The sequence below is a fragment of the Lampetra planeri genome, chromosome 5 (genome assembly GCF_965212315.1).
Source record: "Lampetra planeri chromosome 5, kcLamPlan1.2.h2, whole genome shotgun sequence".
NCBI classification, from domain to species: domain Eukaryota; kingdom Metazoa; phylum Chordata; class Hyperoartia; order Petromyzontiformes; family Petromyzontidae; genus Lampetra; species Lampetra planeri.
This window is the reverse complement of record NC_136111.1, coordinates 19,543,637-19,569,237: the sequence shown is the minus strand read 5'-3', so window position 1 is coordinate 19,569,237 and position 25,601 is coordinate 19,543,637. Positions and strand designations below refer to the sequence as shown.

The 25,601-nt window shown below is 49.5% G+C and overlaps 1 protein-coding gene across 1 annotated transcript in view; it reads right to left on the bottom strand.

Annotated features, from left to right (window-relative positions):
- Nucleotides 1-25,601, bottom strand: part of LOC144719114 (roundabout homolog 1-like) — a 151,506-nt gene that overhangs the window by 35,092 nt on the left and 90,813 nt on the right. The window contains exons 4-11 of the mRNA XM_078594957.1: nucleotides 23,220-23,340; nucleotides 22,010-22,148; nucleotides 18,497-18,624; nucleotides 9,637-9,648; nucleotides 7,100-7,224; nucleotides 4,892-5,063; nucleotides 3,178-3,401; nucleotides 145-226 (exon numbers count right to left, since the gene is read on the bottom strand). Of these exons, the coding sequence (XP_078451083.1) occupies nucleotides 145-226; nucleotides 3,178-3,401; nucleotides 4,892-5,063; nucleotides 7,100-7,224; nucleotides 9,637-9,648; nucleotides 18,497-18,624; nucleotides 22,010-22,148; nucleotides 23,220-23,340 (1,003 nt within the window). The remainder of the gene's footprint in view (nucleotides 1-144; nucleotides 227-3,177; nucleotides 3,402-4,891; nucleotides 5,064-7,099; nucleotides 7,225-9,636; nucleotides 9,649-18,496; nucleotides 18,625-22,009; nucleotides 22,149-23,219; nucleotides 23,341-25,601) is intronic.

The window sequence follows — 25,601 nt, the reverse complement described above, 5'->3', positions numbered from 1 at the left end:
CATTACCGTATGTTCAAATCATACCATGTAAATTTGAAAGTACCTTATCCTAATCATATGTTTTATGATTTAGTCAAATCGCTTTCTGATCATTGTGACTTCGTAATTAAGCGCGCAGTAGCTGCTGCTCTGACAGAAAGTTACCTTTGACCTCCAAGAAGGTGTTCCAGGAAGTCTCTCCATTTGCATTTGAAATGACGCAGGTGTAAATCCCAGTGTCCTCCACCTGGAAGCAAACATCTATCATTAAATAACCCACAAGTAAACAGCTAACAGCTAACTCACGGCAATCATTAACACCGCAGCGACATAATGGACTGTAATGTTACAATAACAAACTCGTCTGTCATTTATGGGATCCGTTTTATGGCCGGGGAAGCACTCAATTGCCTTGTGTTTTAAAAATCATCGCTGATGTTAAAACTAAACTATTGTAAACAATAGCTTAAGTAATATACTTAGGAATGCAGTTGCAGTTAATGTCACATGAGCCTGCTGAAAGATTCAGAAAACTTTGCTTTTAAATTTCCCTTTGTCAATCCGCTGCTGGATGAAAGACGTCCCCTCAAATATGTCAGTCATGGGGGTTGTTTGACCAAACTTGATGATGCTGGTCAGTGCGGGTTGGTGAAGGAGAGGCCACCACGACTGGTTCAGATATCTCTCGCAAATAACGTTAGTTGTGGCCAGGAATCGAACCGAGGTCCACCAGGTTAGTAACACGATGTGTCAGTCACTGTGCCACTGCCCACCCACCCACCCCACCGCCCCTTCCAAGTAAAGCTCTTACGACTCCTCAATTGAAATGTGACACGTTTCAGTCGTGAAATGATCACAAAAAACACGACACACGTAACGATTCGACTGAAGCGGGCGTAATTTCGATATGACACTGTGAAAACGACGTCTGGAGTGGTTCTCACACTCACGCGGAGGAGAGCTGTTGCTTCTAAAGTGAAGTGTTGTTTTGATAAGTTCAAACCACACCCAAGAAAAAACAGACCGAGCAGGGAAGAAGATTAACGGAGCTCTATCTGACGACGAGTTTGCGCTCCTATAGCCGAGATTTATACGAGGATTTTTAAACACAATGCGCGTAATAGCGCCGAGCGACTGGGCAGTACATTCCCCCCACCCCCCACCTTTTTTTCCATTTTTCTAACAACGCCAACCAAGTTAAACGCAAAGAGGGCATATTTATAGCCGACCGAGAAACAATGAGGCTTGGCGCTGACAGGCAAACATACATTTTAAATGAAGCTCAGTCGTTGTGCTCCGTGAATTGGTATGCCACAAGGCCACTTTACTGAGCTCCCCAATTCCTGCATCCTGAGCTCTGGCTAAAGGATGGGAAGTGGATTTCCTGTAAACTGAGCTGATCGGGACTTAATAAATGACTGCAGTGGGACTGCATTACTCCCCAACTCAACATCATTCGTTTTTGTTTTATGGTTTGAGTCTCACACAAGAAGCTCTGGAGCTGCAAACAGCTGGTTCGTGTATGGGCTGGGGGCTGGAGCGGACGGGGGAGTGATGCGGGGTAAGCGTGGTCTCGCGATGCTATTTTTAAAAACGGGTTTTTTTAGTTATTTGCAGAAAGAGGAGAAAGAAAACAAAAAAATCTGTATCGTGTGCTACAGGAAGTACAAAGAGCTGATCCTGTGGTCGAATTGGCAGTGATAGCTCTGCTTGTTACATCAGGTGACCAAAAAAAAACCGCAGGCTGCTTTAAAAAAAAATCCAAAAAGCCCCCAACCACTCCCTTCTGGCATGAGAGAGATTAAATATTGGCACGCACTGACAAGGCCAATAACCACCCGCCACAAATACGTGTGAGTTTAGATGTACGTGGGTCTGTGTCTGTGTGTCTGTATCTGTGTGTGCTCATGGGGAGCGGGGAGTGCAGCGGTTAGCGCACTGCGCTATGAACCTGGCGACCCGGGTTCGATTCCCGCTCATGGCCAACACCAATGACGACTATCTGAATCAGTCCTGGGCCTCCCCTAAGTCGACTCAGCCTCAGATGAGTACCTGGTACAGTGTGTAAACATCACCACTGGGGAGACAAAGGCGGTCGAGTGTGGTGTTGGCCACCCACCCCCTCATGTGACGTGTCGGCCTTAAAAGGTGCTCGCTAACAGCCCTTGCCCCAACAGTCTGCTGAAGGCAATGTGGGAGATCTTTGTCTCTGTGTGTGTCAGCATACCTCAATATACCAGACTGTGTTTTCCTCCGTCAGCCTTTTGTGAGTGTGGGGGCCGTTGGTTTGCTGTGATCACACCGACCCCCGTGCTTGATTCTCGACCGAGGATAACATCAGTTGGCGAGTCGTATCTTCAACTGTACTCGTGTTTCTAGTGTATTGTCCAGTTAGTCCTTTGTGTATCTGGGCAGTGTGCTATGAATATAGCATCGTGAGTTTGCTTTTCAACCAAAGGCATCACCAGTGGTAAGTGGTATCGGAAACGGTATTGGATCTTCACTAGGTTGACTCAGCCTTCAATAATTATTATCTCCGGGAGTGCGTAAAGATCAGCACTGGGGAGACAAAGGTGGCCCAGCGTGGTGCTGGCCACACAGCCCCCTAGTGCACCATACCAGAATGAATAGGCGCTCACTAACAACACTTGCCCCAGCGGGCTGTATGGTTATATTGGTATATTTGTCATTGTAACTGTGTGTGGGAGTGTGTGAGAGAATGTGTCCATGTGTCCGTGGGTGGGATACTGGGGAGGGGAGTGTGGGTAAACTATGCCCAGATAAGCCGTGATGGGGAGTCTCCCTTGAGTGCGAAAGCATTTCAGCTAACCTATCCATCAGCTCCAAACTACCGCCCGCCTCATCGCTCCGATAACAGCCGCAAGACAAGCCGGTGGGCCTCCATGGAGATAAATTATTTTTCTCAGGTTGAGAACACGAAAAAATGTTGTCTGCACCTCGGCGAACAAAGGCGGCTCAGTTAACAAAACGCACCCTTCCGTTCCGCGATAAGTCCAAGGGTAAAGATTACGAGCGCGCGTCGGTGAACATCGGCACATTCAAGAGGCCCCCCTCGACAAGTTGCCGAGCGAGCGACAGTAGCGCAGAAGCTTCGGGGGGGGGGGGGGGGGGCGGGGTGGCGGGGTGGCCTGTGAGGCCAAGCCATTGACAAGCGACGGCGTGGGTACGTTGGCGTACCCGCGTGTAGCTTATCTGCAGCCCTCGGCCTTCCTGCCAGGACATGCGACCGTCCTGCGACGGGATCCTGGTGCCACCCTTGAGCCAGTAAACGACGGTGGGAGTGGTGGCGCCGCCGCCGCTGCCGCCCACCGCCTGGCAGGGCAGCACCACGGAGCGCGCCACTGGCACCGTCTGGTTGACTGCCACCTGACGGGCGATGGGTGGAAGGTTCTCCAGCGTGACTGCGCGCGACACGGGCGGGGGGAGGGGAGACACGCGGAAATGTGTAACTTTCGTAGTTTTTTTTTTATACCGACTCCATCAAAGACGCCGTGAAGTGAATTATGCTGGGCGCATGCAGGATGGATGTAAAAATTAGATTTAGGCACTTACGTTTTCACTTACCCAGGAAAGCCTACAAGCGGGCCGACAATTTACGAGTGTGCAATGCAAAACATTTAGATTTACTCACCCATGTGGTACTAAAATTTAGATTTACAGCCACACTGCACCATTACAGATTGTAAAGTATCCAGACATATGGGATTACCTTGGCACAAACAGTTGCAGATGCAGCCCCAAGTAGGAGAATTTTCACAGGGCACAAACATATTTCATCTAAACACTTACCTTGGGAAAAACGAGAAAATTGTTCAGTCTTCTTCTTTCGTATGGCTGACATCGATGCAGGGCAGTTTAACACGGACGCTTTCGCGACCAATATAGAGTTCTTTTGGGGTAGATCGCGTAAATATATGTGTCGTTAAAACCTGCCACTACCCGGTGTGTTGACTCTCCAACACAGCGGCGTGCCGTCCTAGTGACGAATTGGCCACGTTCTGTTTACGTGACAACCCTTACTAGCTGGCTGTGTCGGGTGGTGGTGGGTTTTAACGACACAACATTTATATATTTACACGATCTAATCCAAAAAACCTCTATCATGGATGCAGAGCAACAACGACAATTTCACATCCAGGTGGTCAAGCCAGGCAACCGAGTCAGGAGCAGCAGCTGCAGAGTGTATCGCTGTGATGTCTCCTTCGTATTTGTGGATTGCGCAATGAGGCACAGCAAATTCACCCTTCCCTGTATTTATGAGTGACACCTGAATGATCCATGATGCTAGGATATAAGCAGGTTTCTCACAATATCAGCACCAAAACTGCAACACCTCGGTATTTTGTACCAATTCCATGACTGAAACCACATGAGATTTCCCAGTTACCTGTCAAGATATTGCACAATACCAAATATTGTCTAAACAATCAGGGGAAGAACATTCAATCTCCATGCAGAAAGGCACCTGAGTTGGCAATCGAACTCAGCCCCTCCTTGCTGTGAGGCACACCGTGCCAGTCCGTCAACCCGCTGAACACCACTGCAGCTGCACTTGGTGGCTTGTATCTCGTCATGCTCGTGACGCTAGCCCCGTACCGTCATGCGCACTCAATTGATCCTCACACCGGCTTCTGGCTAGCCATCGGACAAAAACGGTCATCGCATCGCGCGCTTCCAAATGCGCTTTTGCGGCCGTCTGAAACGCTCTTCCTTCCTATTTTAGGAAGCCATTGGAGCTGTGCACTGGTAAATCATCTGGATGATTGAAAACTCATTGCTTTAGAACTGCTTTTTGTGTTTAGTTTGTTGTCCTTCCCCCTGCACCTCCGATTAGCGCAGTTGGCTACGTACCAGCGCGAAAGACGTTCAACATACGTCCATATGTACGTACCATCGGTGACGTCGAGGTAGGCCTTGGCCACGACGCTCCCAGCCACGCTGAGCGAGTGGCAGATGTAGTAGCCGACGTCCGACGGCCGCACGTCCGACACGGCGAGGTCGCCGCTGGGGCTCACCCACAGGCGGTTGGAGGACTGGAGCGGCTGATTCGGGAAGAGCAGATTCTGTGGCGGCACAGATGACAAAGGGAAGAGCGGTGACCGAAGGGGGCACATTCCATCAAGTGTTCATATGCCCGGGTGGCATTTAGCCGCTACGAAAAGTAAAATAAATAAATAAACAGCTGCAGGTATCCGGTTATGAAACACCACATCAAATGCCGCGACAAGAGAGAAAAAAGCATCGTTATGAAGAAATAAAAGCGGCAAATTCACTATTGAATCCCGTGTTGCGGAGGGTGAAGCGCTTGATTGTAAGTGCATATCTACGTTAGAAGTGCGAAGCCGCTGGCTATGCCGGGAGATCACAGGTGGTATGCTCCCACAAAGCCCGAAAGTGAAAAATTGATTCCCAACGTCTGGAGCACACGAGTTTGACGCACGCCACCCCTGGGGTCATGGCGGGCCAGTGGAACTCTGACGAAGAAAAATCGAAACTGTGCGCATGATCCTCGGGCCGTTTGCATGCATTATGAGCGGTTGGAGAATTGAAGCGAGGTGACGTCAGTTTGAATCCGCGTACATCTGTGACCAGCGGCATCTGAACCTATCCTGAGACACCCCTGAATCAGCGTGGTGAAGAACAGCCAAAACACAGCGCCGCAGGCTTTTATTCAACGTCGGGTTGACAAAGAGCTATACATTATAATAATAATCGTCTTGATTTGTTCCAATTATTTCAACAAGTTTGTGCCAACAATGGCACTTCGTTATGCTGCACTGTCAAATAATTTTCCTGTCATCGTCGTTGCCCTGGGTTATGTTACTTTTTCTCCTGGATGATGCTTGTAATAATTCACCCACTCCCCACGTGCACCCCTACCCCCCTACCTCCCTCCACCCACGATTCAATATGTTGTCACAAAATGGGAACATGGTTCGATTCCGCAATGGAATCCAATGTTGTTGTTTTTTCATTTGTGTTGTCTCTGGTTTATTGTCTGGCTTGTTTGTATTGTGTTGTTGGATGCACACGCCTCCGCGTAACAACAGTGGCATTATGGGAACCTCATTTGCCAGTAAAAATATGATAATTGGTTCTTTACCCTTCTATCTGGCAACAAAACTGACACCTTTTTACAAGGAGTCGTGTTTGCATAGACCGCAATACCTGCAGTCATAATACAAACAAAAGAACATAACTCTGATAATGTGCACTCTCCTTAAAGTTGATTGATCCACACCCGAGACAGCTTTCCTTTGAGCCTAGTCTCATATGGGTTGGACCAGATGACGCCAAAAGGCGCAGAACTCAAAGACAATGCACCATCAGAGTATGAGAGCTCGGGGCAAGCATCTACACTATGGGAACCTCATTTGTGCGCCTTTTGGCGTCATCTGGTCCAACCCATATGAGACTAGGCTCAAAGGAAAGCTGTCTCGGGTGTGGATCAATCAACTTTAAGGACAGTGCACATTATCAGAGTTATGTTCTTTTGTTTGTATTATGACTGCAGGTATTGCGGTCTATGCAAACACGACTCCTTGTAAAAAGGTGTCAGTTTTGTTGCCAGATAGAAGGGTAAAGAACCAATTAACAGTGGCATTGTTGGCGCGAAAAATGTAAACAGTCAATGAGCCGGTGCATTGAATGTGGAAAAAACAATTATGCACAGGGAACAGGCAACATTATGAGTGCCACTGTGAAAGTTTTGAAAATATCGTCCAATTGTGTGCGCCTGACCAATTGTCGACGATCGTATTTTGACCGGCATTGCTTCCTTCACTACACGTACACGCGAGGGGCGCGTGCGCAGAGAGAGGGCCCTCAAACTCACAACAAGAACGGCTTGCAACAGATAAAAAAACATTTTTAATATTACGTTGCGTAACCATGCAATTACTGTGCGCGAGTCAGAGCACAAGTGTGTAAGCTCATGCCGAACGTGTGAATCGGTTCGCGAACTTGCGTTGGCGTGTAGTCGTTCGCACATTTCCACGCGCCACTGAATCGCTAACTCAATCGAGGCTCCCTTAATGCCGTGGCTTGCCAGCTTGTTTATCGGGGAATGAGCGCAAATGAGTGGCGCAGCGGCTCCTACCTGCGTGCCTTCTCGCTGCCAGAACACAGAGGGAGGTGGGTTCCCAGCAGCCAGGCAGTGGAATGTGGCCGTTTGTCCCTCCTCCACCACCTGGTCGCGTGGCTGCACCACCAACTGGGGGGATGCTGAATCATAATCACCACCAACACAATCACAATCAAGCACACGCACAGGTGCATGAGCATACACGCGCGCACAGGTGCATGGGCATACGTGTGCACAGACGCATAGGTGCATGGATGGGCACACATGCACAGGTGCATGAACATACATTCACGCACAGGTGCATGGGCACACACGCGCACATACAGGTGGACACATGAACGCGCAAGTGAAGACACGTGCACGAACACTGTCACATTTGTCTTTCATAAACAATTATCTGAGGCTGGTAAACACTGGGCATACATGTCACTACAAAGGGAAAGATAATTTCCTACCAGTGTCCGGCTAAGATAAGCACATCAAACAGTGATACAAGAAAAATAAACATTAAAGGAATAAACGCACACGTTCAAATCTGTGAGAACAGAAGCAATCCGCAAAATGAGAAAATTGTTGCCTTTGTTGTTATGCTTTACGAAAGAAAGAAAAAAATCTCTAATTTTCTGCTTAGAAGCACTTGAGACAAAAGCTTTGCATAGAGCAAAATCTACACGTGACAGCATTCACTTCCAAACATCCTCCGCTGCGAGCCCGGATGCCCTTCGCAAAACAAAAAAAGCCAAGCCCGTGCGGGCGTGCTCGCGAGAAAATGTCACATTCAAGGGAACAATTTACCCAACGCAGACCGGAATCAGGTTCACGTTGAAAAATACCAACAGCTGCTCACGATCACCGGGCTGAAAGAAGCACTTTCTGAAGGGCGAGGGCGTTAGTTTTATTTATTTTGGTAGCTCGCCGCCAGTCACGCGAGCTACCAAAACCGGCCGCCGGGTCCGCCCGATACCCGCCGACTGCACGGGGGGGGGCAGGGAGCCCGGGTCGCGGCTCTCCGACACCCCCTCGGGGGGACGGCGCCACGCGGAGGGGGCGAGCGCGCCTCTCCTTTCAGCGGCCACAGCTGATGCGGCACAAATGAGTTCCCTTTCGCCGCGCGGTCCGTGTCCCAATTACGAGCGTCGCCCCAAGGCCGGCCTTGCATTCCGCGAGGCAGCGGCGCTGCTATTTCTGATAATTAGGGGCCGTCTGGAGGTGCAAACCAGGTTTACAAAATTAATTCTTTCCTGAATTTCGCTCCTGTTCTAAAACACTTGCTCACGCACCCCCCTGTTACCCCCCCCCCCCAACGCTTTCTACCCCTCCGCTTCCCAACTCCCCTCGGCCCCCTGCTAAAGCAGCTCTCTCGCACCCCCGCTGACACCCTTTTGAAAGAGCCCTCGCCTCCAAGGCTCTGCGGATTCCACGCTCATAATCACGGCCACCTGGTTCCGTGCCGATCTATCCCAACGGCTAACCAACCCGTGGAATATTAGCATGAATCTCACTTAACACGGCTCTAATTTTAATACTGCACACCCCCCCCCCACCCCCGCTGTCAACGCTTCAATACATGAGCTAATTAAAAATAAACTTATACATCAACACCTGAGGCATGCAGCCGCGGTGTCGTTTGTCACGGCCAAGCTTTGCTCATCTTGAGCGAGAGCGAGGCGAGCGACCACCTCGCGCGTCGACGTTCACAAAGAGAAGGCCCCAGGGCCTCACGGCCCCCCCCCCCCCCGTCCCGGTTGTTCGACGAGCATGTGAGGGAGCGGCGGTGGCGGTGTGGCCGGGGCCCTGGCGGCCGAACACAGTGGCCAGCCGCAGTGCCCGACAGATAGCCCAACGTGAACTCCGTAAAATGTAATCGCACGCAGCCGTCGGCGCGATCTTCTCTCCCGTATCCAATTTACTCGCATTCCGCCGAGCAGCTGTAGCTATAACATTTCAAAACTCTGTCACGAGCTGAGCTCCGGGGCAGGTTATTAAATGCCGAATAAAAAACAAATGTGTTGCAGGAAATTTGTGGCTCTGCAAAATTAGCTATTTAAAAAAGGGTGAGTGTGATCCTCCACGCCCACCCCCTCACCCCCCACTTGTTTTTCCTCACCGCCTTTCTTAATAATACAAGGAGCAGCTTCATTTCCATGTTTATTTATTTATTTCTTACTATGATTTCCTTCCGACTCATTTAACGTTTCACTTGCCATTTTCTACTTCTGCGTGCTTTATGAAATATTTTTCTTATCGTAACCCTATGTAAATTGGATAAGGAAACTGTGCTGTCATGCAGCATTTGGTGTGAACAGGCAGGCAGGCAGAACGGGGGCTATGTTTCTAAAGCGCGGCGGGGGAATAAATCCAGGCGTTAAAAAAGACGAGAGGCTATGTGAGTGCCACGGTAAGGACGAGACGGTCTGTGTCAATCGGTAAGCACCGAGCGTTCGGAGGCTTAATTGCGGCGTCGTTTTAGCAACCGCACAGCGGCGCGCAGAGGAGGAGGAGCGTTACAATGGAGAGGTGCAAGCTTCTTTTTTTGCGCTTCTTTAACTTACCGTAGGGGCCCACTGCAGGGAGGGAGAAGAGGAGAGAGGAGGGCGGGGAGGGAAGACAAAAAACAACGGGTCATCATCCACATGCAGCTTCAAAGCACAGATGAAACGGCACACTCGGCACAATGCGTCCGCAGAGTAACTGCAGCTGACATTTCAAATGCGTTGGACGCAAATATAAACAACTGTAATAAGCATGTATTATTTACGCAGCACGTCTGCTAAATCACATATAATTTTCGTTAAAGCCGAGTTTTCCATTTCTCGTGGTCCGTAATAGGATTTATAGTGTTATTAACCAAATGTATTCAGTAAGACTATATGAGCCAAAGGTTGCAATTTATAACCAAAATGACCATACGTGACTTAATGGCCTGCCATTTCCCCAAATTTCCTTGTAAATGTTTTTATTATGGCTTAATAGCTTTGTCCAGAATAGCAGTGTCAATTACAGGGCAATTACAGGGCAATTACGGAACAAAAGACATTTTAAAATACCATATCAGGCCTAAACAAGGGCACACTCCGACGCTTCAACAGAACCCTATCTGACCGTTAATTTCACAAGCGTGGCTGTAATGAAATTTGCCTAAACCAATTCATTCATTTACCATTGGACAAGTCTCAAACAGTCATTCCAATACTATTTCGCAGCATTGTGGGTAAAACATACTTTGTTGTGGTGTTCTAAGCAAGTTCAATCGAGTCAGGTGAAGTCATTGTTGCCTATAAGGTGAGGTGTGTCTGTGGGTGGGTGTGGTATCAGTGGTTCACGCACCGTGTTGCAATCCTGGCAATTCATGACTGTACTAAGCTAATTACCAAGCGGTATCTGAACCTGACTTGGCTGCCCCTTTGGTCGGCTCAACGTGAAAATGAGTACCTAATGCAGCCTGCCATCATCGGCACCCGAGGGAAAAAGTCGAGTTATCCGACGCCTTCTTTCGACGTGTGCCGTTCCGGCCTTAATAGGCACTCACTAGCAGCACGTGGCCTGCCTGTCAGGGTTTTAACAGGATAGCTACGTCGTTGCGTGTGTGCACGTGTCAGTGTGTGTTGTGTTTGGCCGGAATATGTCTGCAAGGCTCTGATGAGACCCAACAGACTCGAGCACGTGTCTATCGTTGATCTTTTTGAGACGCATTGTGGGTGTATGTACACGTCGAGGGGCAGGGAATACTTGGGAGATCAGGTTCGTATGTGTCGACTCATGTGTGTGTGTAAATCAGCATACCCTTGTAGTGTGCCATTACTCGTGTGCTTGTGTGCGCGCACATACGCGAGCATCTACGGGTGTGTGTGTGCCTTTGCTTGTGTGTGTGTGTGCATTTGTAGTGTAGCGGTAGTGTGGCGGTAGTGTAGCGGTAGTGTAGCGGTAGTGTAGCGGTAGTGTAGCGGTAGCGTAGCGGTAGCGTAGCGGTAGCGTAGCGGTAGCGTAGCGGTAGCGTAGCGGTAGCGTAGCGGTAGCGTAGCGGTAGCGTAGCGGTAGCGTAGCGGTAGCGTAGCGGTAGCGTAGCGGTAGCGTAGCGGTAGCGTAGCGGTAGCGTAGCGGTAGCGTAGCGGTAGCGTAGCGGTAGCGTAGCGGTAGCGTAGCGGTAGCGTAGCGGTAGCGTAGCGGTAGCGTAGCGGTAGCGTAGCGGTAGCGTAGCGGTAGCGTAGCGGTAGTGTAGCGGTAGTGTAGCGGTAGTGTAGCGGTAGTGTAGCGGTAGTGTAGCGGTAGTGTAGCGGTAGCGTAGCGGTAGCGTAGCGGTAGCGTAGCGGTAGCGTAGCGGTAGCGTAGCGGTAGCGTAGCGGTAGCGTAGCGGTAGCGTAGCGGTAGTGTAGCGGTAGTGTAGCGGTAGTGTAGCGGTAGTGTAGCGGTAGTGTAGCGGTAGTGTAGCGGTAGTGTAGCGGTAGTGTAGCGGTAGTGTAGCGGTAGTGTAGCGGTAGTGTAGCGGTAGTGTAGCGGTAGTGTAGCGGTAGTGTAGCGGTAGTGTAGCGGTAGTGTAGCGGTAGTGTAGCGGTAGTGTAGCGGTAGTGTAGCGGTAGTGTAGCGGTAGTGTAGCGGTAGTGTAGCGGTAGTGTAGCGGTAGTGTAGCGGTAGTGTAGCGGTTCGTGCGCTGCGAGCCCGACGGCCTGAGTTCGATTCCCACTCACGGCCAACACCAGTGTCGATTATCTGAATCGGTACCTGGGCCTCCCCTAGGTCTACTCAGTCTCAAATGCGTACCTAGTGCGATGTGTAAAAGCATTGCCACAAGGGAGACAAATTTCGATTTAAAACTTTCGTGACTGCAGGGATTCATCTTCTTGGTTCTTTCGGTAAAGTCACGTAGAAGGAAAGTAATAAAATAATAAAAATAAAACATAATAAAATAATTCTCACGACGTTTCGGCCACAACGCAAGCAGCCGTCCTCAGGTGAAGACCAGGTCTGTCGGGGAGACAGCGTCTGAAATGCTCTCCCCGACAGACCTGGTCTTCACCTGAGGACGGCTGCTTGCGTTGTGGCCGAAACGTCGTGAGAATTATTTTACTATGTTTTATTTTTATTATTTTATTACTTCCCTTCTACGTGACTTTACCGAAAGAACCAAGAAGAAGGGAGACAAAGGCGGCCAGGTGTGGTGTTGGCCACCCACCCCTCATATGCTATGCCAGCCTTCATAGGTGCTCGCTAACAGCACTTGCCCCAACAGTCTGTTCAGGCTATACGGGAGATCTTTGTCTTTATTTTTGCCTTTGCAAGGAGCAACTTTAATTTACAAACATATTTCACAAAGTATATTTTAATGGAATAAATTTGAAACAATCACATATAATTGATACCACCCTGCAGAATATCCCCAAAGAAACTGCCTGGGAGTCGTCAAAGTCACTGAACACGTGTTTCGAGCACTACAATTCTGGGTACTCGTCCAACTGACTTAGCCATCGCAAAGGTTAATTACACCGCGTTCATAACGTAGCCAACAGTCCAATGAAAAGCAAGCAAAGGTTAGCAACCTTCCCCTATAACTGTTAGTGGCCCAGCCCTGACCTTGATTAGCAGCGTCTAAAAATTGATCGTCACACCGGTCATGATTTATTGAAGGATCTTTGCGTGTCTGCCATTCTGCTCATAACTAGAGAAGCAACCGCCAGAAAGTGATACGATGTATATGTATGTTGAACTTCTTTCGCCCCGTACTTATCCAACCGTGCTAATCAGAGGTGCGGGGGAAGGACAACAAACGAACATATGCAGTCCGCTTATATTCAACAACAAAAAATGCAATTTATAAAATGCAACTTGGATTATTATTTTTTTGAGAGGGCGACCTGACCTGGGAGAGCGAGCAAAACAACTTTCATGGAGTGATCAGTTCCTTGTGATTGACGGATCGCTGAATTGCAATATAGCTTTCAAATCGTACTACCATTGGATTCATTGAAATATCATTCTTTTCAGTCATCATCATCACGCTACTATTGTAATCGTAACAGATGTTTGTCCGCCCACCATTCTACTTCTAACTCACCAAAAAGCCACGCAAAAGCATGAGTCAGGTGGGCAAGGTGCCAAATTGCGGGACCAAAGCCAAAGGCGTCTTCCCGGAGCTCGCAAGCAATTATATAATAATTGGAATTTGCATTGACGCAACGCGTCCACAATTTTGCGTTACTGAAAGCGACGCTTTCTACTTTGTTGCAACAACAACAAAAAACCCACTCTGCGGGTACTGGGGCCATGTGCATGGCCTCCCGCTAATCAGCTGCAATGGGTTCCATTGAGGCACCATCACGGCCGTGCACATATGTCCTCGCGGTTCAGCTGCTGTCAGCGGCATTCTCCGAGACAGAAATATTAGCACAAGCCCCCGCTACCCCCCGGTCTTACCCATTATCCTCCAGCCGCGCACGCGCGCATCGCGGGTACCGCAATTCGCTCTGGTCGCGCCACAGCCTGCCTTTTTAGCGTCACTCCTTTACCCCGCTGGGCGAGTAATCTCTGTCTCTCCGGGGCCAATAACTGTCCCCATCCATCCCCCCAGGAATTTCACAAACCTCACACCGATCGTCTCGTCCCTTTGATCTCGGCTTCCCAAATCCCAGCGACTGGCGTTGGCATTTCATGTTCGCTGCGCTCCTTTTTTCATGAAAACTGTTTACTGAAAACACCACCCCACCCCCTTCCCTTGCCTGCTCTATTTAATAAAGGGCTCCCAAATGCAAGGCTAATCTCGAGATCGCCCCCCCCACCACACTCGCCAGTAGCGGCAGCAGCAGAGTTTGGCACAAAGGGCCCCCCCCCCGCCTGCCCGCCCGCCGTGATCACCAGGTGCGCCACTTTAACGAGAAAATATTGGGGGGAAGTTCGCGGCAAAAACGCTCTCACCCCACCCCCAGCCTTTAATTCCTCCCTCGCAACAAGCGCTTGTCTGCAGTAAACAAGCGACTGTCTTCGTGAGCCACGTCTCTTGCCGCCTCTTCACCGCCCGCCGGCCCCCCTCAACGCATTTGGATCGATAATCGTCGGGGATCCTTCGTCCCACGCTAACAGCGTTAGGAGACGTGCAATCGCTTGCAATATCCCAGGCCCCGTGGCTTCACCCTCAGCACTGCCCAGGGCGCGCTCCATTGCGCTGAGCAAGCAGAGCGGGCCTCAAACCGGTCATAGCAACCCCCTTAACTCTCTACTCTTTTATAATTTACACAAGCTGCTTGGCTCATGTCCAAAGCTGGCCGTGTCATTAAATCACCCTCCAATTACATCCAATCAAAATACCTCTGATTAATAAAGAAGAAAATGGGGGGGGGGGGGAGGACCACTTGAACACTTATTACCTCGCCAGCAATGTCTGGATCAATATTGAGTAATCAAACGCACGTGTTTCGTATTTTTTTTCTGTAAAACCGTCTGCCCCTTGTTGACCTCAAATACGAGGCCTTAACCTTCGGTTATTTGTTTCGGGAAAAATGGGATTGGAAAATAAATGATCTGTGCACCGAGGAGGCGGGGGGGGTGCGGGGTGGGGGGCACCGCGGAGTTAGCGATCTGTGGGGGGAAAAAAAGTAGCTTCACAGCTCATCGAATTCCTCCGGTATAAAGCAATATTCTGATTCTGCTCCCGATCGTGGGCCACAACCCGTGGGTGCCTGATCACCGCACAAACAATTTGAACGGATGCGTCATTATCCAGCAGGGCTGCTGCAGCCAGGACCACAGCAGTGCTAGTTTAGCAGGACAAGCAAGCAATGGATGACTTGCGGAGTATCCGTCGCCGTCGCAGCTTGGCCAGGAAATCCAGCAGCAGACGTGAGACTTCCACGGCGAGAGCACTGCGCCCGCAAGGACTAATTTGTCGTTTTGATGACAAGGATCGTCCTGTGATCTACGCGGAGGCAAACAGCGCCGCATCCCCTTACGGTTCTTGGCGGAGAACTAATTCATTAGAGATGTGGCAGCGAGCGACGCTGAAGTGGGGTAATTGATTCTGGGTTGTTTTTTTCACAGGAAATGGAAAACACTTTCGCTGTGCCGTTGACGCACTTTGGATTGATTTTCATGCTCAATTTCTTCAACGTGAGAAGAAGAAGACGAAAAAACAAGATAATTTGCAGGATATTACTGCAACGGGATTGCTTATTGCAGTAACAAATTTAAACTAACCAGCTAAATCAGGCATTAAAACAGCACTTTTTTGCGCAGCTGCGGCACAGTTAATGGCATGATCACCAGCGACAGAAACTCCCCCGCCCCCCACCCCCCCATAGACAAGGGGTCACCACCTAATTTGGTTGCAAGCAGTAGCAATTGCTGAAATGGGTACACTGAGAGCCAGAGGCATTGCTTCAATGGTGATTCCGCACGGCAGAATATTCTTGATTTTCTGTGTAAAGTAAACGTAAGTGGTCTGAAAAACTTTTATCCACGAGATGGAAACGACCAAATGCGCGGGTTTTTTTGTGGTTGTGCTGTACGTGTCTCCGGTGCGGCTTTCTGGTTGTTTCCGCGTGCTGTTCGTCAGGATGTCCGACGTTTCGCTCCACGTGCATGGGATCTTATTTTCAGGAACTTCGGCACGTTTGAGCGAAATGTCACACGTCGTGACGAGGAACGCGCGGCACGAGTCGAATAAAAAAAGAATTGGGCAAAACGCGAGCCGCGTTTGTGATGGGAAGAACAAAGGATGTGTCGTCCGCCTCCAATGGCGCGCGGCCAGAGGGGTGTGGTAGCCTGGCAGCCGTGGCACCGAATCGACACGTCTCTGCGTGCTGCTGACGCTACTGTTCCTCCTCCTCGCCGTCGCGTCCACGAGGAGCACGGGCACGCTCGCCGAGCACGTGCCGAGCTCCATCGGGAGTCGCGCGACCATCAAGAACACTCGCAGAGGTTCACTTTACGGACCGGGCAGAGCGTGGCAAAAACACGCGTGCGTTTGGAAAAGAAGGCTTTCGTTTACAGCTGCAGCGACGCACGTTGTGGGAGAAACTCAAATAATATGCAGGATGTACAACACAAATAATGAACAGCCTTTTGTCGATTCAACTCTGGATGACAGACTCCCTATGTCACGCCGTTCACGGCGGGGATTGCGTGACCACACTTCGCCATGCTAATCAACGTGGCTTGGTTGAAGGGGGGGGGTGCAGGACCGGTTCAGATTAATGCTCGCCACTGATGTTGTCCGCGGCTGGGATTTGAGCTCACCCAATATTTACCGTATATGTGCTTGTACTAAAACTAAACTGTTAAAACTATTTTACGTTAGCGGCCTGGCCACACAATGACAGCTCAAGCAAGTGGCTTATCATGTGGAAAATAACAGCAGCCAAACGTGGAGGGAAAAGCTGAAGAACCCGAAGAAAAACCCACATGACCATGGGGAGAACATGCAAACGCCAAATATACAGAAGGCGTCAAGGTCAGGATCGAACTCACAACCTCCTGTGCACCAGGCGGGGTAGTTAACATCTCCTAGCCACCGCGGCGCCCACTGTATTGTTGTGTGCTGCGAACGGGCCATGCTGAGCTGGCACTCGAGCGGTGGCGGTGTATGGAAACATCTCTTAACCTCTGGCGCCCCGTCACACTGGTATGTTTTTTTCGATGGGGATCACTGCCCGCCTGCCCCGCGGGTGACACAGGCCTGGGGCACACACACCGCTGTCTCCCTGCCAAAGGTTGTGCTTGTGCCAGCTTGTTACGTGAAATACACCCCCCCCACCCACCCTCCATTGTGTGAAGATTGCAAGACAAATGAATACACACACAAAATATATGTATCATTGCCAAAGACATTAAAGCGGCGTTCTTTTCAAGCCCAACCCTCGTGACCCCCCCCCCACCCCCCACGGTGGAGATTATAGATCTGTACTATTCATATGAAAATGAAGTCACTGCGCCCTGCATGCACCTGTTTGGCAATCACAGAAAGCTGTATTGGAGGTGGTGGGCAGTTTGGGAGGACTGCAGTTGGGAAACACCGCATTCGAGAAAGCTGTGAACCAAAACACAAACAGCTGCTGTCTTGTCACGACACGCCTAGGCTGCGTGTGCGCTGGGTTGTCCAACAACTGGCTTCGAAGCCCTGCTGAGCAGATAAATGTACTATTAAGGTTACGGTCAATGCCTTCATGAGGGCGCGCATGTGATGTTACCAAGATTTCGCTCCTGTACAATGTAAAGGCGGGGACGTTATTAGAGTGCTACGACGGAACACCAGACTGTCATTCCAAATTCTTTGGGTCTCGTCGAATAAGAAGTTTCACACCCACGTCAGGCAGCCCAGGACACCCTGCTTAGTGACGTTATCTCACTAGATAAGCACTGTTTGTGGGAGGTTTTTTGGGGGCGGTCACATCTTCCGCCGGCGGTGGTCGAGATGTTAACTACCCTCGCCTGAGATCTCTTTTACCAGTGGCAAAATATAATGGTAGGTTTTTACCCTTTTAACTGGTACAAAACTGACACCTTTATTCAAGGCATCATGTTTGCAATGACCACAACACAAGTAGTCAATAAAGCAAACAAAAAGAAGCAACTCTGATAAGGATAATAATATGCACTGTCATTGAAGTTGATTGGCCCACACCCGAGACGGCATTATATTTTGCCACTGGTAAAAGAGATCTCATAGTGTAAATGTTTACCCCGAACTCTCAATACTCTGATATTGCACTGTTTTTGAGTTGTACGCCTTCTGGTGTCATCTGGCCCTACACCAATGGGGACTAGGCTCTAAAGAAAGCCGTCTCGGGTGTGGGCCAATCAACTTCAATGACAGTGCATATTATTATCCTTATCAGAGTTGCTTCTTTTTGTTTGCTTTATTAACTACTTGTGTTGTGGTCATTGCAAACATGATGCCTTGAATAAAGGTGTCAGTTTTGTACCAGTTAAAAGGGTAAAAACCTACCATTACCCTCGCCTGGTATACAAGAGGTCATGGGGGGTTTGATCCCGACCCGGACACCTGCATATTTTAATTTAGCAAGTCCTCCGGTTTTTCCCCTCCACATTTTGAAACGTGCGTCTAGAGCATTTGGCTGCTCGAAATTTCCACGTGATGAACCACTCCGTTGAGCGATCATCTGTGGCCAGGTTCGCGTCTGAAAAAGAGCTCAGTGGGCCTTACCTGGTAAGACAGAAAATAGTTTATAGTTGAGTGTTTTTGTTGCCGCAGCAGGGTTTAGCGGGACAAGCTTCCACAGGCGTCCCTCCACCAAACCGCTTCGACCGTTGGAGCGTGACAGATAATGGTTTTAGTCTTCCGACGAGGAAACTATAAAACGAGCTGAGAGAGTTTTTACGAGTTTTGCGGCCGGCAGACAAGATGGGCTAACGTGCTTTTCAACAGCCAGCGACAGCTGGGCCCGTCGAGCCGAGGGGGGCACTCACCGTGAACGTTGAGAGAGGCAGACACCTCGGCCCTGCCGAGCTGGCTCGAGGCCACGCACGTGTACGTCCCGGCATCGGATGGCCGCGCCAGCCAGATGCGTAGCGTGTTGTCAGCCTTCACCTCATGCCTGGCGCGAGCAGACCACACCCATCGTGCTCACGATATCATTGTTATTACTAGTGCTAGTTTTTTTATTGCTGAGCACAGGCCCAAAAGAAGGCCCAGAAGTTCCAAAATGTCAAGCGGCTGACAAACAATCGGCACGATCAACGCGTGAGAGTTCACATTATTCTAGAGTTGAGCGAGGGTCATTTATGAGAACTGTAGAAAAGAGACAATGGCGATGAAGTCTGAAGTGGAGCAGTGTGAGGGAGGGAGCAGGAAGAAAAGTGTTTCTGACCTGCATTATGGATAAGACAAAACTAAACGGACAGTCGAGTCGAAGTGTATGGAGCAGTAACCATGCTAGTAGCGATAGAAGAGTGGTGAGGAGGCGTCTGACCGTCATTTGGTGAGTGACTCAATTGGCTTAGTGAGCGTGCACCAACACACACACCACCACTGCCATCACCACCTGCCAGCCTATGTTTTGGTTTACTGTATTTGTAAAAAAATATATATGAAGAGATTAGATATTCTTGGTTCTTTCGGTAAAGTCACGTCTTTACCGAAAGAACCAAGAATATGAATCCCTGCAGTGACGAAAACTTTAAATCGAAAGAAATTAGATGTGAGGACACTAGAATGTATGATAGCAGGTGATGGCTGATGGTCGAGGCTAAGGTCAGAGTGGCAGTCAAAGGAGAGAAACACACCAAAGCTGATGTCCAGAGATGAAGTGATGGAATCAGCTCGTGCAATCACGAGATGGATTATTACATCACAGGACTGTAAGAAATGGCGATGGCTTCGGGTCGGCCTTCGTTAAGCAGTGAACTGATCATGGCTGATGATGATATGAATATATTTTAATAGTTATTATTATTTAGGTAATTATGCAAAATTATGTTTAGGTACAGTTAATCCTAATTTGTACCTGCTTTGTTATCATTAATGTATTCTATAGTTGGACTCTTTAGGTTTTAGGCCTTTGGGCGTCTGCTTTAGAAACCGTGATTCAAAAGGAAACTCGCGTCAAAAAACGGTGGACATGCGCGTTTTTAAATTATCCGATTAGCTGACACCTTCCAAATCCACATCGCAGATCGCATGGGACTACATCGTGTCCAATTTCCAAAATGAAAAGAGGCATGGGAAGAATAAAAAAACAGACAGAAATTCGCTAATGATGCACGCGATTAAAGGAAGGCTTTAAGAGTCCGCTAAGTGTGCAAAGGGTTACCCCCAAAACCCTCCTCCTCCTCGGCCACCACCTCGTCTCCCACCGAACACAACGGGCGTGACGGTGGCTAAGAGGCTTACCTCTTTCAAAATATCCGAAACGGGATTCAGTTTCACAAACAGCATCGAGGAGAGTAGCGTGTAAAAGAGCCTCCCCCTGCATCTTCAAGTGCCCTTTAGCAGGTAACCCAATACCCCTCGTATAAACAGCGCGGCACTCCGCTGTCTGGCAGCGCCGCACATTATCGCCGAGATACATCGACTGACAAGCGAACGGATTGGGTCTGGCGCTCCCTTTCTGCCTTGCCAACTCTGCGAGGTTTATTCCAGCAACATCCTCCTTACGGATGCGTGCCTAACCCTTGGAGCGCCACGAGAAAAACAGAGAGAGGAGAGAGAGTGGGAGGGGGGGGCAGGGGGGTAGACGAGAGAAAAGAAGCTAGCGGCTTAATCTTTCCCGCGAACTCCCGAACTTACGACGGCGATGGCACTTTCACGCCGGCGATAAAAGAGCGGACGGCTTACAGCCGTGCGTTAGTTCATTCATTATTTATAGGGTTGGGTTTTTTTATTAGCTGGGAAAACTACGTGATATGAAACATCCCCATGTTCCTGGGATATAATAATGGCGATATATACGTGCACACAGAAGAGATGTGCACACTCATACTCATCTATGATAAATATATTCATGAACGTGTAGTGATAAAGAGATGAGATCTTATTATTTCTCAAAGAGGAAATCAACATTTCAGCCGGAGTGGTCGTCTTTCGGCCTCATTCGAGGGCAAGACGTCTGTAACACAGATGCCTGCTTTTTTATGGAATCCAGAGAAATCCTTTCTCTGTAGGGTTTTTGCTGAGATTTTACAGATTTTTGAAGGAGCGTTTAATACATTTTCATCTGGCCATCTATGTACATGCATGGCTGCACACCATCGGCGGAGTTTGATTTCTATATTTGGGGAGGGGGGGTGGAGGGCCAGGGGTTCGCTTTGTCCCTCACATTAGGAATCGCGGTTGCATAAATGTAATTTATTTATTGTGAACGACTTAAAATAAATTAATAAAGGTGTCAAGTTTGGGATGGGCGTTGACCCGCGGGCCCCCTCCCCCCCCACAAACTCCGTCTATGCTGCACACAATCTGTATATACATGTACTCCCTCAATATATATGAACATATGTATGCAAGAAAATGTCATCACCATAAGCTATTATCTATACACTGCTGGATGATCGCCTCCCCAAGCCTTAAACGTCTCTCACGATCTCACGACGTGGCAAGCCAAGCAGCTCCTGCACACGAGCGTATCTGCTCGCTTCATCTCTGCAATAAAGGGATCATCCTCTCGGGGAGTGTTTCTCACCCCCCCCCCGCCCTTTGACTGCCACTACCAGCGGCCATTATCCCTTCCTCGATGTGTCCTGCCCAAGCCCGCGCTTACTTGTCTTTATGGCCAAAAAGAGGCACATTTTATCGATCACGTTCATGATCGCCATATGTCCCCGAGCTCTCCGGAAACAAGTACCAGCCTCGTGGATCACACGGTTAAAAGCTTGACCAGTCTCAGCCCAGGCCTGACGTTCGTCAATCCTTATGCTCCTCGTCAGAGATCGAGGTGGCACTGGCTAATGGAGGTCGGAGGAACTGACAACAATCAGACCGGCAATGAAACTTGTCGGGTTTATCTAATTGTCCGTGTCCACCGCACTCGGGAAAACGTTTCACGATCATGTCAGCGGAGGTTGCGCTCACATGCACGTTAATGTACACATGGGCATGTCGTAATTTTAGAGAAATGGATTTTTGTCACTCTGTGACGACAGCGGTCAGTGCTATCAAGGCACCGTGGCTTCGCCGCAAAATGTATGCATGCATGTATGTCGATCTTCTTTCACACCGTACGTAGCACAACCATGCTAATCAGAGGTGCGGGAAATTACTAAATGCAAAACACGAGACGTAATGAGACCATTGTCCACGTGAGCACCTCGCACAGCGCCAAAGGCGGGTTTCGTTAAAAAACGTGCGCCCGTCGCTCACTTGAAGCCAATGGCCGCGGCTGACGTGAGGAATGAAGCGTAGGATAGAGAAACGAGAAGTTGCCGTGGCGGGGCGGGCGGATCGCCGGGACGCGTCTCGAGCGTGCCCACGCGTGGTTCTGCTACCTGTCACGTGGCAGCTCCCCGCGGAGCTTGGTCCAGCTCACGTCCGGCCGCGGGTCGCCCTGGGCCTCACAGTTGAACTCCACGCTGCCGTTCGCCGCCACCAACTGGTTCAGGGGCTTCCTCACAAATGTCGGCCTCTCTGTAGAAAGGGGAACGCACGCAGCGAGCTCGGTGAGCGTGGCGAGCGTGGGAGCACGCGCGGGAAGGCCACATTCATCAGCACGGTTGGCTACGTATGGTGCGAAAGAAGTTCAACATACGTGCGTACATGCATCAGCGTCCATGCGTCCGTCCGCCCGCCCGCTTCTCGGCTCAAATGCTCAAAATGTCATCCGTCTCCCGAGAGTTACTCAGCAATAACGGGGAAGCGCTAAGGTGCACAGGACCGTGACGTCCGTAATGAAATGTCTTTGTTGCCGATGATCGAGGTGGATAAACGGTAAAATGGTGCGGTGTAATCTGTTTAAACATTTCCAAAAAAATTAATGGGTTTTTTTTATATTAAACCTGCTGATTCCCAATACTCAGTTCATGAATTTGAAGCTGCTGAGAGGACTTCCATCCGAATGATGTAATAATGTAGAGTTATTAACTAATGAGTGCGTGCACCGTTAATCTCTACAGCAGGATATTTAAACACAGCGGCACGTGAATTAGCAGCTGCAAAATGTGTAAACCGTCTCTCTGTGTTGTCGCGAGAAGGAGATAAGAGAATTGCTGTCAAATAGCCGAGTGCAGCTTGACCAAGGCCTGGGTTTTAAAAATGTGTGCATGCAATAATTAACCGATTAAAATAAATTATTACAATAATGACACCAGCATGCATTACATCCAATCGTACATAGAAGAATCGATTATTTGCAATGAATGCTAATTATATACAAAGATTACATTAAAGTTAATGGTCCTAAGAACACTACAAATAAGACCAACAAATGAGAAACAATGCAGTTCAAATTAAGATGGCAAAGAATTGATTCTTCAATTACATCACGATCCCCGGAATAATGACAATTAATCATTTTTTCAGGGTAGGTGAATTGCTACAGGCCTAGTGTGCATGCTCAATTAATGCAAAAAAACAGCCTCACCAGCAGCACAGACCCATTTTTCCGGTAGTCTTTCATCTCAAGGTGGCCTTAGGCTAAGGGGTTATTATCAAAGGACCTCCACTCAAATATATATCTGGACTTCATTTTGGTGGACTCACCCTTGACGAAGAGCTGCGCTGGTTTACTCTCCCGCACGCCAACCGAGTTTGTGGCCACGCACACGTACTCCCCTCCATCGCTCCTCCGCACCTCGGAGATGCTCAGACGCCCGCCATTTATCTGGCACAATGGAATAAATGAAAGAAAGGAATGGGCAAACTTAATTATTTCTAAGTGGGGGAACACCGCAATGAGATGCGACGTCTCATTTTTTCAAATTAGCCCGGCAAATCAGATGAAGGACACTCAGACGGGGCACATTTTGCACGGCGGACAGCTTGGACTGAAACAAACGATGTTGCACACGAGGCGGGGGGTGGTGGCGGTGACGGGGGTGCTGAGGCTGCCGTGTTGCCACGGATTTTTGCAGACGCACGCCGATTAGCCGCTCGGCGCACGGCCCCGCTCGCTCGGCACGGATTCTGCTTCTTGGCTTCGCCTGTTTTCGCTGTGGTTCTCGGTTCCAGCTGCCGCGCGGCATTAAACCAGACGCGGACTCCCCCGCCTCTGGTGGGTGGCTTTCCGTTTGACAAACATTGATTTTATATCTCGCCAAACGAGACACAAAGGAACCGGTGCCGCGGCTAAACCGTGGCAGCGCGTGCGGTAACACGGAAAGTCCCTCATCGGCAGTTGTCTCCACATCCCTGGAAGACCGAAGCCCTTTCACTGAGCCCGCCAGCACGATCGGCTTTAATCCCCCCCCCTCCTCCGTCACACACGACGACGGTGTACTTCAGGCTGCTCTTTGGAAAGCAGGCGGCGGACGCAGATAAGGAGTATGAGCCACCAGGGGTTTTCATGCATCTCATTAGGAGAAAGAAAAAAAAACCTAAACATACACAGCAAAACAGTTGGAAAACTTCCATTTAACCTCAGCCATCCTCCTTCCTGCCTCGCTGGTGATTTAGGTCCAGATGGTAACCGGAGAAGATTTGGCGGTGGTGGCTGAGTGGGGGAGGAGGAGGACAAAACGGGAAGATGAAAGGGATTATTTAATCATGGTTCCGGGGCTTTGATAGTTTATATTGGGGGGTTCGGCCGCATCCCACGCGTTTACGCGGGGGGGGGGGAAGGAAAAGGGGCGGCGGAGAGAGGCGTCCTGGGTGCCCTCGCGCGCGAAAAAACAAAAAAAATTTAATTCTTACGAAACGAACATAAAAACGTTGCCGTGTTTCTACCGCGAGGGTGGGGCCCCGCGGAAAAACGAGGAAACGAGGAAGCACAAAGAAAAAAGGTGGATGCTACAGTTGGCGGCGCCACAAACGTAACTGCGCCAATCAGCCTCCAGGGTCGGTGAGATCAGCAGCTTTGAGCAGGAAACAGGATCTAAATGTTAACATTCGGAGTCCATTTTTGCCCCCCCCCCTCACTGCCTCCTCCCCCTCATTTTAGATTGTAAATCTACAGGGTAGAACAGATCAAGATGCAGCTGCTGGCCACAAAAGCAACTCGATACTGCAGAAAAGCACGGTTGTATCCAAAGGGCATCCATATTAAACGCAACAAGCGCGGCACTTCCCATCGCCCCTACAGGTGAGCGTTTACTGCAGTCCTCATTCCACTGCCTCCCCCACACCCCTCCAACTCCGGCAAACCCCCATCCATCCTCCTACACCCCCCCCCCACACACAACCACCACCCCCCACCACTCCCAACCCCGTCGAAAAACGTTACCCAAAAGGCACTGATGTCAGGGATCACTGCCAGCTCATTTGTTTTAGAACTGCTCCTAAAAAGGAGAGGGGGGGGAGAAAATGTGCGTTTTCGGGTCACTTCTGTGTCAGCACACAGGAGTGCTTCTCCCCTAGCCACGTGGCGCTGTGGGCGTACGCACGCAATCGGTGCCGGCGAGTAACAAAGATTCCCATCTGGGACCCACTGCCCAGAGCTCTGATTGCTGCCAGACTGGGGAATAAACCAACTTATGAACGAGAACTGGAGAGAGAGAGAGAGAGAGAGAGAGGGGAGCATATGAGAGGGTGACTTGCAGAGCGAGTGAGAGCGAGCGAGAGTGAATGAGAGAGCAAACGAGAGTGCCACAGAGAGGAGGACTGTATTATGCTAAACCAGCCTGTCACATTCGGAATATCCAATTACCGGATATAACTAATACTACATACCCCATAACCTAACGACCACCAGAATACAAATGATACATTATTGCGCCGTTGCCTCGTTTGTGTGGCTTTGTGACATTTGATTAAACGTAACCCCGCTATAAAAAAAAACCCCGCAACAATCACCTCTTTATTTGGTTCCTTTAATCAACAGTTGGAATTTAGCGCTTGTTTATGTAGAACAGTTCTGATGGGTTAACAGTACATGCCACCATATAAATAAAAATATATGTTACACTCAATTAAAATTCATGAGGTAAT